The sequence below is a fragment of the Cnephaeus nilssonii genome, assembly GCF_951640355.1.
Source record: "Cnephaeus nilssonii genome assembly, chromosome: 14".
Lineage (NCBI taxonomy): Eukaryota > Metazoa > Chordata > Mammalia > Chiroptera > Vespertilionidae > Cnephaeus > Cnephaeus nilssonii.
The window spans coordinates 17917823-17934628 of record NC_137085.1 but is presented as its reverse complement, the minus strand read 5'-3'; the positions used below and the strand labels follow the sequence as shown (position 1 = coordinate 17934628).

Genomic DNA, 16806 nt, shown 5'->3' with positions numbered 1-16806 from the left:
TCTAGGCCTTCAGGCCTCTGGCGCAGCAATAATTCTGTGGCCGAGCCCACCAGCCGCTTCCCAATGATCGTGCGCAACAGGCCGGGGTGGGAGCCTATGGAAAGCACGGGACTTGGGCGCAGCGAGAGGAGCGCACTCCGGGATTCGTAGTTCTGCGCCCGTGCGCAGGCGCAGTGGTCCCCCGCCGGCTTGCGCGCGCAGCTACTGCAGGACCAGCTTCTAGAAGCTCATTGCGGTAGCGCTGCTGCTGGCTGCGGGTCCCGATGCAGGTAGTGCTTGCCCAGGGCCCCTAATTTGGGGGCCACCACCCGGTCGCCGGCTCCGAGGGTGCACTTGGGCAGGGGTGGGTGCCGAGGGCAGCCGACCGACCTGGCCGTGCGCTCCGAATCCCGCAGCTCCGGTGGGAGGGGGGCACTCTCCTAAATTACCCAGCTTTCCCCCAACCCCTCCCTGCCCCCGGGGTCTAGCAACGTAGGTACTTCGGCATTTTCCGCGGGCACATTCCTTGTTATGTGTGCGTGGGGGAGGAGGAGGGCTGTCCCTTGTGTTGCAGGGTGTTGAGCAGCATCCCTGGCTCTACCCGCTAGGTACCTGTAGCATCCCTCCTCCCCAGTCGCGCCAGCCAAAATGTCTTCAGCGTTGCCAAGGTTCCCCGTGAGGCAAATCCCCACCTGTCTCCCCCCCCCCCTCGCCCACCCCCATTATTTCTGCCTGCGTCACATTTTCTCGGTGCTTCTGTTGTAAGCTCCCTGGAGACCTAGAGGGGTGTCTTAGTCACCGCAGAGTCCCAGATGCCCAGCAAGGCGCCAGGTTCGTGGTAGGCACCTCATATTTGGCCGAGGAGTAAGTGACGTCATACGTGCTGTGTGCCGGGTTGTGTGCTCGGAGGGGGGTAATTCCTGGTGCCATAGTTACAGGAGGAGGAGGGTGTTCCGACACTTGCTGCGCGGTGCTCTGTGGGGTGGGGACCCTGTACTACCTATCCTGCCTGCCTCCCTGGTGCCCCGTTCCCAGCTCACTGACGATCAGTTCTTTGTAGGATGAAAAGAATGCATGCCACACAGGACAGGCTCTCTGCAGAAAAGCACCTGTGGTTCAGAGAAAGCGTCACACAGAGGGGACAGTTGAGAGGATAGAAAGGTGACAGTTTTAAAGAATGGAAAACCTCGGCGTGGAGAGGGAAAGAAGAGAGCATTCCAAGGAGAAGACATGGCGCTAGTGCAAAGGATAGAAGGGGATCGTGTGTCTGGGAATGGGGAGATACTTTTTTTTTGGTGGTGGTGGGGGGAGATACCTTTTTTATTGCTGCATTGTCCATCAAGGGCACTAGATAGAACTCAAGAGGCGAGGTCATCCGGACAGGGTCTCTAGATCATCATGTATTACCTCTGCGTTTTTATTTTATCTGGAGACAGTTGGGGAGGGATCTTATTTTGCATATTAGAAGGCATCCTTAGGCCACAGTGTGATACTGGATTGGAGAAGCCTGTACTTAGGTAGTTTCAGTAGGATAGAATGGTGAGGTTCTTAGAAATTAAAGCTGCCAGAATTGGGATATTGGTCATGTGAGAAATTTGATAGGCAAATAGGAAATCAGGCTTCTGAGTTGAGCAGCTGGTGGAAATGTGTGGCCATTCCCTGAGAGAGGGCAGGTTTGTGACTGTATCTTCCTGTAGCCCTGAGCCTTTTCTGATCAGTTTTGCTTATGAGGAGTATTGAGTCTGAAGAAACTGTTTTTCTGGAGGGTACCTTTTTTTAAAAAAATATATATTTTATTGATTTTCCACAGAGAGGAAGGGAGAGGGATAGAGAGCTAGAAACATCGATGAGAGAGAAACATCGACCAGCTGCCTCCTGCACCCCCCCACCGGGGATGTGCCCGCAACCAATGTACATGCCCCTGACTGGAATCGAACCTGGGACCCTTCAGTCCGCAGACCGACGCTCTATCCACTGAGCCAAACCGGTTTCGGCTGGAGGGTACCTTTTTAAAATATATATATATTTTATTGATTTTTTACAGAGAGGAAGGGAGAGGGATAGAGAGTTAGAAACATCACTGAGAGAGAAGCATCGATCAGCTGCCTCCTGCAACCAAGGTACATGCCCTTGACCGGAATTGAACCTGGGACCCTTCAGTCCACAGGCCGACACTCTATCCACTGAGCCAAACTGGTTAGGGCTGGAGGGTACCTTTAATTACCCTTAAGTAACTCCTCGGCTTTTCACCTACAAAGAAAATTATACTTTTAATATAGTAGCTGGGCAAGGCTGTTTTAGGCCTGTGAGAATATATATCTATATAACTATATCTATATATATCTATGAACCAAACAACAATGTTTTTAGGATTAATGATTTGTTTCACTTATTTAATATCTTATATTTCTTGACAGTTCCTACAAGACCATAAACTGAATCCTTGATATTTGCTATTTATAGTGCCTGTTGGTGGACTGTACTGATATTCAATCAGAGTCTAAAGGGGACTGAATTCCTGCCGGTGATACAGACTGCAAGCCGTAATACCCGTGAACAAGATGACGGCCTTCTCCCCAGAGCCTCCGACTCTGGCTTCAAATGAACAAAACAAGGACCTAAGAATGGATACACGTGGGGAGGAAGAAGCTATCCTAGGAGGAAACCCTACTGACCCAGAGTCTCTCAGACAGAGGTTCCGGTGGTTTTGTTACTCAGAAGAGGCTGGACCCAGAAAAGCCCTGAATCAGCTCTGGGAGCTCTGCGTTCAGTGGCTGAGGCCAGACATCCACACGAAAGAACAGATTTTAGAGCTTTTGGTGTTCGAGCAGTTCCTGTCCATTTTGCCTGGGGAGATCAGGGTTTGGGTAAAATCACAACGTCCTGAGGATAGTGAGAAAGTGGTGACCTTAATAGAGGATTTGACCCAAACACTTAAAGAAAAGGAAGGTGAGATTTATAGATGGAGGGAGGATGTGGGAAAGATCTCCTTAGCGTGTGAGAGGGAAATCCCCAAAAGACAGCAATGTATTGCTAAAGAGGAGGCTAAGATAAGACTAAGTTTGGAGGTAGGGTTGGGTTTGAATTCCCTGCCTTTTACTGTGTGATCTTGGGGAAGCTATATGACCTCTCAGAACTTGAATTTTTTTTTTGGCTATAGAAAGGGGATCCCATCTTACCTACAGTGTTGTGAGGAATAAATAAGGCAAGTATAATACATGGTGGATGCTCAAGAGACAATAAGTCCTTTCCCTTTGAGCAAGAGGGGACTTTAGAACACAGGAGAGAACAAATTTACCTGAAAATGTTTGGAGTCACAAGCATATCAGCCAGCCAGGCCTTAACTTCTAACTCCAGCGGGTGCAGCAGCCCATTTCTAGAATGGTGCTGTCCAATATCCGTGATGATGGAAGTGTGTTCTGCACTGTTTTTGCACTTCAAGCTGGTGCAAATAAGGAATTGAGTTTTTAATTAAATTTAAATAGCCCTATGTGGCCACCAGCTACCCTGTTGGATAGTACAATTCCATAGCCTTTGGGAGCAGCTGACATTTTCATAATTACATTATTATATATTATATACTAGTGTGTACAATATACACTATGATTTACAACATGATTACATCATTGTAAAATATTGGTGAAAAGACTTCTTAGGGTGGCTAGCCCTTTTGAGAGCATGTGGCTCAACTTGTATAAAATCCCTCTCTATGCTACAAATATTTTTGTATATTGTTTACCGGAAGGCTCTCAATACATATGGGCGACAGTGTGTATTCTACCAGGAGTTCTGAGATAGATGGGGAAGTAGTGTTTACCTCCACAGACTTAATTTGTGGTCACACAGCTCATTGGTGTATCTGAAATTTGGGCTTCCTGACTTGTCTGTCACTGCAGCTGGTGCTTCCACAAAATTGGAGCCTCTCTGCGGAGGCCCCTGCAATCAAGAAGTTCATGAATTGATTGCTCTAGCATTCAATTCATGATTGAGCAGTTTCCTTATAACAATCCCTTTTTTCTCTTTGCATAATTCTGATTCCTAACTTCCATCGATTATCTAATCAGTACGCTGCCTAAAATACTTTTCATTAGAAAGTGAAATATGATTTAAAAGAAAAGCCACTTTGCCCTTATTAGGTATTTTTAAAAAATATTTTTATTGATTTCAGAGAAGAAGGGAGAGGGGGAGAGAGCTAGAAACATCAATGATGAGAGAGAATCATTGATTGGCTGCCTCCTGCACACCCCCAACTGGGAAGTGAGCCCACAACCCTGGGCATATGCCCTTGGCCGTAGTAGAACCCAGGACCCTTCAGTCCGCAGGCCAACACTCTTATCTACTGAGCCAAATTAGGGCTACATCTTGGGGTATTGAACACATTCAGTTCATAGGTTCCAATTCCTGATTTCTGTCTTTAGGAATCTGTTGGTGAGTTCAGAGCTGGAGTCTGTTCTGGAGACCAGCTTGGTGCTTTCATTTAATGAGTGCACGGGAAGGACTATGAAGAAAACAAATTAATACGTGATATGTGGTTTTACCTTAATGCATCTTATAAATATTTAAAAATAATTATGCAAATTGAATACATTAAACTGTGGGTGTATAGAATGAATGATATCAGTTTTTTGTGATCTGAGGAATTGAAAGGCTATTTTACAGGGTAAGGGGGATAAGCTTGGGTTTTAATGGAATCTGTATGGCTCTTCTTTCTGTTTTAAAGAGTAGGAGAAAACTTGTTCTGTTTCTTATGACCTTTTTCTCTAGAGTCATACATAGGAATTTCTAGTATGAGGAATTCATTTGAAAGGCTGGACTGTATTTTTTTCTTCCCTTCATAGGTCCAGTTTCTCAAGATTCTGGTATTTCCCAAGAGGAGAACCCTGAAGAAGATAAAATGGTTTCTGTCCTTCCAAATACTGAGTCCGGGGTAAGTTTCCTTTCACTGGTTTTCATTCTTTTTTTAATATATATATATATATATATATATATATATATTATTGATTTTTTACAGAGAGGAAGGGAGAGGGATAAAGAGTTAGAAACATCAATGAGAGAGAAACATCGATCGGCTGCCTCCTACAGGCCCCCCACTGGGGATGTGCCGGCAACTAAGGTACATGCCCTTGACCGGAATCGAACCTGGGACCCCTCAGTCCAAAGGCCGACGCTCTATCCACTGAGCCAAACCGGTTAGGGTTCACTGGTTTTCATTCTTAAGTGAATACTTACTGACCTCCTACTGAGTGGTATAAACATGCTAGATAGAATAATTAAGACAGTCTTCTGTTCTCATTCTTCAAAGTTATTCTTCACATTCTATTTTTTTTTTCTGTCTGGAGAATTTGTCATAAGGTTGATTCTAATAAAAACAAAAAATTATTTGCTAAAATGTAACAGTTATTCCTGATACAGTTAGCCAGGTGAAAAAAGAACTGTATTTCCTAACATGATAAAAAATATCACCAGCTGGAAAATCAAAAGCAGCTCTTACAATGCCCATAAAAAGATAAGGATGTTTTAGCCTTACTGCTATTAATGAGTATTTTCTAAATATTCTAGCCAGTGTACTAAAATAAGAAAGAAATAGATAAATATTGATAGCTTGCTTTGGAATCCTTAGAAATTTAAATACTATCAAAACTAATAGTTTATATTCTCTGAAACCTTAGGATCTATTTAGGAATAATCCAATGCAAAAACGACTGTGTTTGGTGTTCTAGGAATCCATGACATTCAAGGATATAGCTGTGAATTTTTCCAGAGGAGAGTGGAGGAAGCTGGAACCTTTTCAAAAGGAGATATATAAGGAAGTGCTACTGGAGAACTGTAGGCACCTACAATTTCTGGGTAAAGACACCTTCTCTTTATGATCTAGCATCTAACCTGGGTATCTTTTCGGCCACTATTTTTGAAAGACAATTGCTACTGTTTGGGCTGGGCATGCAGGGATGACAGGATTAATCCTAAAAATGGGTCCTGAAAATGTACTTTTCTGCCTAGTTTTCTCCAAAAAAGAGTCTTTGCTTCATTGCATTGGAAATGTTGAGCATCATTTTGCCCTCATCAAGACCATACTTCCCCATTTTCTCTTCAAATTTCAGTATTGCTGTCTCTATTTGACAGTATCTTCTCTTCCCTGGAGAACCAGACTCTATTTGTTCTATGGAAAACAGACATTTTTCATTTTTTTTCTCTATGAGCAGGCATTCCAGTTACCAAATTAGATGTGATTTCCCAGCTAACGTGGGTTGAACCAGGGCTTCTGGAAAAAGAAGTCTCAGAAGGCTCCATACCAGGTGAGTTGGTGAAAAGTAGACAGGGAAATTAAAACAGTTGCTTGCCAAGTCATTTGGGAAGACCTTTTGAAATGTTGGGTGGGCCATCTTGCTAAAATTAAAATAGAATGATGATTAGGATATACATGTTGTCTTCCGGAGTGTTCATTTTAATAGACATGAACATTAGTTTGGGCTCTCTGATAAGTAGATGCTAAGACATGATTAACCTTGCCAGAGACTTATTAGGAAAAATGGCAATGAAAAACAGGGCAGGCTCTGGAAGAGGCTGGGAGTGAGGTCAGAGCGTGATGTAGGTATAACACCTGTGCAGGAGAGAGAAGGAAGACTGGGTAGGAAGAGTTTTAGACTAAAATGCAGTTTAAGGAAGTTTTGGCAAGGCCAAAAAGGAGTCCTCGAGCCAGAGTCTCCTCTCAGAGTCCTATGTCTCACAGAAATGGGCCTGAGTATCCCTGCTATACTTGTCATCGACTGTGACCAGCTGCAGGAAGTGGCCTTGGCATGAATGCCATGGTGGATTCATAGAGCACAGCAGGTGATGTTAGCTGCCAGTTAAGTGCCACAGAAAAGATCTGAAAAGTGCATTTTTATGGACAGCAAAGATACAGATAGCAAAACAAAAACTGTTCGTAATGGGACTTACGCTATAATGGCAAGTATAAGGAGCAGTGGAAAAATATAGGAGCAACAGCTTAATTAACATTTGAATTGAATCGTGAAGGATCAATGTGAATTTATCCAGAGGACATCATGTATAGTATGATCCCATTTTACATTTTAAAAATAATTACTTATCTATCAATACCTTAGTTTATTTTAAAGAAAAAAAAATGATTCACTTTGCGCTATTCCATCTTCTTAACCATTCATTTTAGACAACCTATTGGCTGTTTCCATAAGGACAGCAATTGCCTTATGTTTAAGTAGCATTTGGGAGAGTAATTCCAAAAATGGATTCTAAAAATGTTTTGTATTCTAAAAATCTAGCAGGTAGAAATCTATATTGGTACAAATATATGTCCTTCCCTCTTATATAAAAGAAGCATCATTTAGCTGTGCAACTTGTCTAAAAGTCATTTTATAACAGACAGGAGAAAAAATGTTTTTGACAGGCAAAGCAGAGTCAATAGCCATAATTTATTAAAAGCTCATGTAAAACAATAAGAAACACCGAGTCCATTAGAAACATGGGCAAAGAATTTGAGCAGATAGCTGATAAAATTAAAAATAACCAAGAAAATTAAAATTTAAATAGCTATGAACATGAAAATAATGCTCTAAGTCACTGGTCAAAAATGAAATATGCATATTTTTCTTTTTAAGATTTTTAAAAATTGATTTTTGAAGAGAGAGGAAGGGAGACGGGAGAGATAGAAAGCAAAACATCAATTGGCCGCCTCCTGCACACCCCCCTACCTGAGATCAAGCCACCAACCTGGACACGTGCCCTGACTAGGAATAAACCTATAACCCCTCTGCACAGTACAATGCCCAACCAACTAAGCAACAATGAAATACACATTTAAAGCAATAATACTATTTATTATAAATCATATTCACAAAGATTTAAAGAAAGATCATTTGACTAGAGATGAGTACTCAGGTACTTCTGCTCATCATGCTTCATGTGATAGTATAACTTTTCTACCCTTTAATTCGGTAATTCTATTTTTATGACTCCTCTTTTGAGGAAATATTAATCATTTGATAAACATTTAAAATTAATAAATAAACTAATATATGTTATATTATCAAATAAATATAATAATATAGAATTAGTTGTTATGTAACTGATTAAAATTATTTTTATGAAGACCAATGAGATGGGAAAGAATTTTGAATAAGAAAAGTAAGCCTATATATATTATGCACATTTTTTTCTATTCTAAAATATAGAGCAATTTCTAGAAGAAAATACACAGAGTTATTAACAATAGTTAATTTCTGGGTAGTAGAATTTTATGTTTTATAGTTTTCTGTTTATAAATTTATAAAAATTATATGTAATCTCATAATTAAGAATCAGGATGATGATATGGTTAATAAATGAATTCAAAGTTTAGACAAGGGCATAAAGAGTATAGTACTAGAAAAGGCCCTGTTGAGATTGTGGGATTTGAACCCGTAGGCCTTGTCAAATTTATATGTTTGTGATAGTGAAGGTGCTGTGGGATTACATTCTAAGTAGTGTGAAGTGTTAACACTAAAAGAATAGAATTGAGCCCTAGCTAGTGTGACTCAGTTGGCTGGGCATCATCCCATGCATAAAAGGTTACCTGTTCTATTCCCGGTCAGGGCACATACCTGGGTTGTGGCTCCATTCCTGGTAGGGAGTGTGCAGGAGGCAGCTGATCATTGTTTCCCTCTCACATCAATCTCTCTCTCTCTCTCTCTCTCTCTCTTTCTTCATTCCTCTCTAAAAATCAACAAAATTTCTTTCAAAAAAATAAAAGAATAGGATTGAAAATGCTGTAGTATATTAGGGACAGTAAATGGATGCCTGATTAAAGTATCCATAAGGTTGATAGGGCCAGATTGTGGTTACCTTTGAAAGTCTAGCATAGGTGTTATTGCTTATCATATAAACTTAGTACTATTTGACTGCTTTGAGAAGAGACAATATAGTATAGGGATCAAAAGCCTGGGCTTTAGTGTTAGACTAGGTTAAAAATATGGCACTGCCACTTATAGTACTGTGACCTTGGGTAAGCTACTTACATTCTATGTACCTACTTGTCACATTCACAAAACAGGGATAATAGTAAGGCTTATTTCATAGAGTTGTTGTGAAGATTAAGTGAAATACAAGTGAAGTGTTTGATAATTGGCCTGGCATTTGGTAAGTATTCAATACATGTTTGCACTAATATTATTATTATTTGAAAAAGTAATATTGGGTATAGGAAGAATAAGTTTGAGCCTGTTTTCAAAATTTGAAATGAGGGTGAAAACTTGCATTTTTAACTATAAAGCATAAACTTTTCATCTTCCTCAATATTTTTCCTAACTCCTATGTTTACCTACTTTCTCTATATCACTTTACCTTTCTTGTTTTATAGAGTGTATTTGAGAATTGTCCAAGTCATAATACTCATAGTCATTACTGCCCCTATCCCTAGTTTAGTCTTAAATACAGCACCTTCCTTTATTGCAAACAGGAAATATTCTGTGTTATTTCTTTTAGAGTGTGAACCTAGAGGTGAATTGAAGGAATCTGTTCAAAATCAAGATGTTCTTATGGACCAATCAACTTTAGAAAAAATAATAGATAGGTACTTAATGTGTGGTGATTATGGCTTGATGGGAGAATCTTCCAAACGTGGTAGATTAGAGAAGGGCCGTAGCAATAAGGAATGTTCGCAAGTAGCAGGCACACAAAAGAAAACTCATGGGAGAGGCAATAAGGGTGAGGAATTTGACTCAGAAAAGGGCCCCTCTGGAAGTAATGCCAAGGAAACTTCGGATATAGTTAAGCATCTGAGAGTCTACTTACGGAAGAAATCTCGGAAGTATAATGAATGCAAGAAACGCTTTAGTTTTCATTCAGACCTTGTTATGAACCGCAAAGAGCACACTGGAGAAAAGCCACAGAAACGTAAGGAAGGCAGGAAAGTCTTAAGTCACTCTTCATCTCTTACTAAACATCAGAAACATAAGAAAATTTATATGGGTACTAAACCCCAGAAGTGCAGCAACTGTGGGATAGACTTTACTCAAAGTTTGTCCCTTGTTAAGAGAAGAAAAACCCCTATATGTGAGAAATGTCGGAAAAGTAAATATCAGGATACAACCTCGAATAAAGATGAGGGAACAGAGACTGGAGAAAAAACCCCTAAATGTAGCAGATGTGGAAAATCCTTTGACTATAGTACCACACTGTCCAAACAGCAGAAACTTTACCTTGGTGGAAAACCCTCTATGTGCCGTGACTGTGGGAAAGCTTTCAGTAAGAGTGCATCCTTCACACCCCGTCGTAGAACTCATAGTGGAGAGAAACCCTTCAAATGTGATGATTGTGGAAAAGGTTTCACCATAACTGCCCACCTCATTAAACATCAGAGAATTCACACTGGAGAAAAACCCTATAAATGTAAAGAATGTGGGAGACCCTTTAGTGACAATTCATCTCTTATTCAACATCAGCGAATTCATACTGGAGAAAAACCCTATACATGTAATGAATGTGGCAAATCCTTTAGTCATAGCTCATCCCTTTCCAAGCATCAGAGAATTCATACTGGAGAGAAACCCTATAAATGTAGTGAATGTGGAAAAGCCTTTAGACAGAATTCTTGCCTTACCCGACATCAGAGAATTCATACTGGAGAAAAACCTTACCTATGTAATGATTGTGGAATGACTTTTAGCCATTTTACATCTGTAATTTATCATCAGCGACTTCATTCAGGAGAAAAACCCTACAAATGTAGTCAGTGTGAGAAAGCCTTCCCTACCCATTCTCTCCTTAGTCGTCATCAGAGAATCCATACTGGTGTGAAACCTTATAAATGTAAAGAATGTGGAAAATCCTTCAGTCAGAGCTCATCTCTTAATGAACATTATCGAACTCATACTGGAGAGAAACCCTATGAATGTGACTACTGTGGAGCAACCTTTAGTAGAAGCTCAATCCTTGTAGAGCACCTAAAAATTCATACTGGAAGGAAAGAATATGAATGTAAGGAATGTAAGAAAACATTCAAAAGTAATTCAGGCCTCATCAGACATCGGGGATTTCACTCTGGAGAGTAATTCTTGAACTATAGCAAGGGAGGAAAGTTAATCAAAATTGTTCCTTATTAGAAACCTGGATATAAATTGCCACCACATTGATTAGTAGCTACAACTTTGATCGGCTGGCAGCTATGAAAAACAGACTTTCCCCCATTCACCCTTCTTTGTAAGAATGTTAACTTTTGGGAGATAGTAGTTAGGGCTGGAAAAGTCATGTGGAAAGTGAAAACAGTATAAGATGTGAAATTATTGTAAAAGGCCAAATATGAATTTAAAAAGCAGGGGAAGGGGTGCCTAGAACCTACCTTTTTAACCATTTCAGAAGATTTCCCTATCTTCTACTTTCCCCTGCCACTCCCATGTAATGTAATAGAAAACTTAGTTGGTGTCAGATAACCTGAGTTCAGTCCCAGTTTCTAACCAATCTACTATATGACCTTTCTGAATTTCGGTTTTTGAACTGATAGAATGAAGGGTTGGGACTAATAATTTCTAAGTTGGGGTTGTTGTTTTTTGTACCTCATATTTTCTGAAGCTGTAGAAATAAGTTAAAATTATTTATTTCTTTATTTATTTTGTTAATCCTCACCCGAGGATATTTTTCCATTGATTTTTATGGAGATTGGAAGAGAGAGGGAAAAACAGAGAGAAACATTGATGTGAGAGAAACACATCGACTGGTTGCCTCCTGCATGTGCCCTGACCAGGGCTCAGGCCGTGGAGGAGCCTGCAACCTAAGTATATTCCCTTGACGGGAATCGAACCCAGAACCCTTTGGTCCGCAGACCAACACTCTATCCACTGAGCTGACCAGCTAGGGCATAATTTGAATATTTTTGATTCATTGCAATTTTCAAGTTTCTGTTGTAGAAAATGATTTAGGATACTAAACTTCTGGCAGTGAGAATATAGTATCCTTTTTGAATACTGGATGCCTTGAATACTTGATGTTAGAACGCTGTAAACAGGAACAAGTCAGTGTAGCTAAACAAGTTTGCCTTCAGGGAATGTTACAATTAAACAAAACACCTAACTTGTTTTTCCTTTGAGCATTGGCTGAGAGGATTGGTAATCTAGGGACATGCACCTGAGCCATCTCAGACATGAGAGTTACATTCTTGGGAAAATAGAGTGAGGGTGGGAGGAAACGGGTGCTGGAAACAGCTATTCTGAATGGGTTGCCTTTTGCAAAAGAAAGTTTTATTTTTTTAATTTTTGCCTGAACTAAGTACAGCTTCCTGTCAGTAGAGTATAAATATTCTGTATGGCAAAGGTCACAAGCTAAAGTTGGGCCCTTGACATGTCATAGTTGGTCTGCATGGTAAGCGTGTGTGTGTGTGTGTGTGTGTGTGTGTGTGTGTGTGTAATTAGTTGCCATCATTTTTCATACTTGAAAAAGGCTAGTCTTGAAGAATGTAAGGGATGACAACACTAAGGCCTTATTTCATAAGTCAGGTTGTTTGGGGCAGCCGCTTCTACCTTTAGATAGGGAATCTACTCTTCTACTTGCCAAGTTCTCTTAGACATGCAGTCTGACTTTCCCACAGTAGGAATCTGATATTCTGATCTACCATCTGGAGAATACATATGCTATAATCTAAAGAGACTCCATTGATAATAAATAAAATTCAGGAAAGGAATGTAGAAATTATAACAAATTTTCACTTACGTTTTCTGTTGTGAAATTAGACCTCAAAGGAATGAAGAATACAGATGTTAGTGGATTATTCCTTACTAATTTCATTGGTGGAGTCTGAATAATAGTTTCTAACTTAGCCAGTTAACTACCATGTGTCCAAAACGGGAACCATCCCCACATGCCACGATATTTTGAATTTAATTTAAAAAATAAATTTGCAATGAATATTATAAAAATAAATATATTACTCACAATTCAGGTGTTTTTGAATATTTCCAGCTGAAAATTCCCTCCAAAAAAAAAAAATGACTTTAAAGTTGGTCAGGGCTGCCACTTAGGGAAAACATTTTGTTTTAAATAGATGCAGGTGGTGTGTGGGGGAAGGTCCGCCGCTTGTGTCTACAGATGCGTGTGGCATACAATGGGTTAAAAGGGAAATAAAAACCCTAAGGCGGTTAGATTTGGCTCTCGGATCATAAGGTTCTAGAGGAGCCCCACTGACTCAACAGTGGTGCAGAACTGCTCAAGTTGAAATTGGAGGCAGTGTGTATAAAAGGGAACTAAAGCAAAAAACCTTTCGGCTTATCAAAGCAAAGAGATCCATATGCTCATCTGAGATGCAGCAATATTTGCTGTTATTTAGGTTTGCTTTGATAACTCTGGATCATGTTTGGTTTCTTCCTTGTGCCCTCCCGCAAAGCTTGTAGTTCAAATACTGCTGTGTGATAAATTGGTCTGCCTAGTTATTGCTAAAGAGACCAACCAGAGACATTTAGCCCTAAAGGACTATGGCTTATGAGAATCATTTACCTGGTTTAGAGTTTTTGTTTTTTGTTTTTAAGATAAGAACCCTGGTTTGTTTTTCCTCTGAAAAGATATAAACCCTTGTAAGTTTTCCTTTTAGGAGATATAAAACCTAGTTTGTTTATCTAAACCCCAGCTTGTTTTCTGAAGAAAAAAAAAGTTACAGAAAGAATTAAATGGGTAAAGTTCTTGAGAAGAGGTTTGTTCAGGATGTTTACTTTAAAATGATGCCCTTGCTTTAAAAAAGATTTTAATGGGTTTCTATTGAAGAAATTTCTTTAAAGTCACATCACAAGACGAGGCTTCTCCTGTCAACGAGTTTCCTTTTCATTACTTATTTTAGAATTGTTTTTCAATGTGGTCAAAATACATAATGTGAAAATGATCTTTTTAATCCTTTCTGGATGTACTATTTAGTGGCATTAAATACATTCACATTGTTGTTCAGTCGTCGTATTCATCTCCAGTAGTTTTCCATCATCCCAAACTGAAACTCTACTCATTTACCAATAACTCCCCACTGTTTCCTCTCCCAAGCCCTTGGTAACCACTATTCTACTTTCTGTTTCTTATGAATTTGACTCTTCTAGGTACCTCATATAAATAGATTCATCAATATTTGTTCTTTTGTACCTGTCTTGTTGCACTTAACATAATGTTTTTAAGGTTCATTAATATGTGTCAGAATTTCATTCCTTTTAAGGCTGAGTAAGATTCCATTGTATGCATACACTGCTTTTTGTTCATCCTTCTGTTGGTAGATATTTCGTTATTTCCACTATTTTGGCTATTGTTAATAACACTGATATGAACAGTGGTGTACAAATACCTATTTGAATCCCTGCTTTCAGTTGTTGAAGTGGAATTGGCTGGATGTCCTCAAGTTTCATCCTTGTAGTGTATGATAGGATTTCCTTTTTGAAGGCTAAGTAATATTCCATTGTGTGTTTAAACCACTTTTAAAATATATATTTTTATTTCAGAGAAGAAGGGAGAGGGAGATAGAAACATTAATGATGAGAATCATTGATCGGCTGCCTCCTGCATGCTCCCAACCAGGGATTGAGTCTGCAACCTGGACCTGGGACTCTTAGGTTGACACTCTATCCACTGAACTAAACCGACTAGGGCTATACCACATTTTTTTTTTTTTATGCATTCATCCATCAGTACACATTTAGGTTGCATCTACCTCTTGGCTATTGTAAATAATGCTGCTATGAATATGGGTGTGCAAATATCTCTTCAAGATCTATTAGTCTTTTGGATATATTCCCAGACATGGGATTGCTGAATCATTTGGTAATTCAATTTTTAAATTTTTGAGGAACCTCCATGCTGTTTTCCATAGCAGCTGCACCATTTTACATTCTTACCAACAGTGCATAAGGATTTCTTCACATCCTAGCAACCCATATTATTTTCTATATTTTTTTATAGTAGCCATTCTAACAGATATGGTTTTGATTTGCACTTCCCTGGTGATTAGTGATGTTGAAAATCTTTTCATATGCTTGTTAACCATTTGTATATCTTAAGGGAATTGTTTAAGTCATTTGCCTATTATTTAATCAAGTTTTTGTTTTTGAATTTTAGCTGTTTTTTATTTATTCTAGATATTATCCCCTTATTTATGATTTTTGAGTGTCTTCTCCCATTCCATTGGTTCCATCGGAACATTTTCCATATTTTTGCGCACTATTTCCTTTGTTGCACGCAAGGTTTTAAGTTTGATGTAGTCCCACTTGCCTATTTTTGCTTATTTTTCTCCTGTGCCTTTGGTATCATGTCCAAGAAATCATTCTCAAATCCAATGTCATGAAATCTCCCCCCCCACCCCCCCGCCCGCCACATGTTTTCTTTTCGGAGTTCCGTAGTTTCAGTACAGTTCCATAAACTGGCAATTATTATTATATACTTCTTGTATTTCCACCAATATACTGAAGAATCTTAGCATCATGACACCTTTTTTGGAGTCTGCTTCAAAAAATTGAGCACAAATATTTTTAGTATGAAACAGTGAAACAAAGCAAAGCGGTAAATACCATTCTCTTGCTTTAAAAAGCCAGTATAGCTGGTCTTTTTACTTTATATAGCTAGAATTCCTCATATAATAGAAACAAATTTTTCTATCTCTAGCTGAAATTCTTTGACAGATGGAAAATTGTCAAAAATTTCTGTTCTGAATTTTTAGATAGTGAATTGACATTTCTTTGTAAATTTGAGACAGAATATACCCAAAGTTTTCATGGGGCTGTGTCTTATGCTACACAACTCATTTAAAGCTGAAGATAAATTCTTGCAATTTTTCAAATTTTGAATCAATTGGTCTTTGATATCCTCAGAAACTTCTTGTATTCTATGAGCAAAATTACTTAAAGGATTGACATTTTCAGTATTTGTAAATATCTTTTTAAGTCTCTTCCTCAAATTTCTGACTAAATCAACCTAACTAAAATAATTTCTTTTTATCATCTCTCCATCTAAGATTCTTTATGTTTGTGTGTGAGAATTCATACTATTTTATAGCTGGCTAAATTTACAAACTCAAATCCTCTTAAAAAGTTGTTTAATATTTTGTTGGAAATTTAGTTCTCATCTCATATGACTAATTTCTTGGATTCTTTTTTGACTTAGGAGAGTACTTATTGAACTCACTAGATTGTTGCTGAAAAGTGACTAATATTAGGTATTGTCTTAAATATTGTCTAGTGTGGTATCTTTAACACATTGATATACAACAAATAGCTTTTCCATTTGCTATGCCTGCAGTAAATTGCAATTGCCTTTCATCATTGAATGTGCACTGTGCCCTCTTCCACTCTCTTTTTACTGTACTAGTCGTAGTACTAGCTTTTGTATTGCACTGAATTCTGCCTCAGTAATATGCCTTCATTTAAAAATTAAATATTTTTCTGTGTTTTTGATCTAGAAAACAATTTAATTATAATTAAAGTAATAAGTGTCTCAGTTTATGATTATGCTTTACATCGGTATTGCTAAAACTTGTGCTGTCTGCATAGGTGTACTTTAACTTGTGCTGTGTACGTAAAATACACAATTAAAGACATTGTGATGTTACTTCAGTGCATAGAAAACAGTTATCTGAACTGAATCTGTCTGTTGATACTGGCTACATTGGTGAAGTGTTTATCTGTAATGCTAGAAATAATGCACATTCCTGTACAAGTATTACAACAATAATGTCCTATGCTACACAGTTACAATGAATTGTAGTTCTACCAAAACAATAAAGTTGTGTTTAATGGAGAAATATTAACTGTGCTTTGTAGTTGTTTTTTAAATCTTGAAATGTAGTACTATCCATATTTCCAGTTCTCAGTAGCCTTAAAT

At 38.8% G+C, this 16806-nt stretch overlaps 1 protein-coding gene across 1 annotated transcript; it reads left to right on the top strand.

The window, feature by feature from the left end:
- The first annotated feature begins 212 nt into the window (after window positions 1-212).
- ZNF483 (zinc finger protein 483) lies at window positions 213-16717 on the top strand. Its single transcript, XM_079790070.1, has 6 exons — window positions 213-269; window positions 2443-2928; window positions 4818-4906; window positions 5700-5826; window positions 6183-6275; window positions 9460-16717. The coding sequence occupies exons 2-6, from the start codon at window positions 2541-2543 to the stop codon at window positions 11025-11027; spliced, it is 2265 nt and encodes a 754-aa protein (XP_079646196.1). The 5' UTR covers window positions 213-269; window positions 2443-2540; the 3' UTR covers window positions 11028-16717.
- Window positions 16718-16806: the final 89 nt, after the last annotated feature.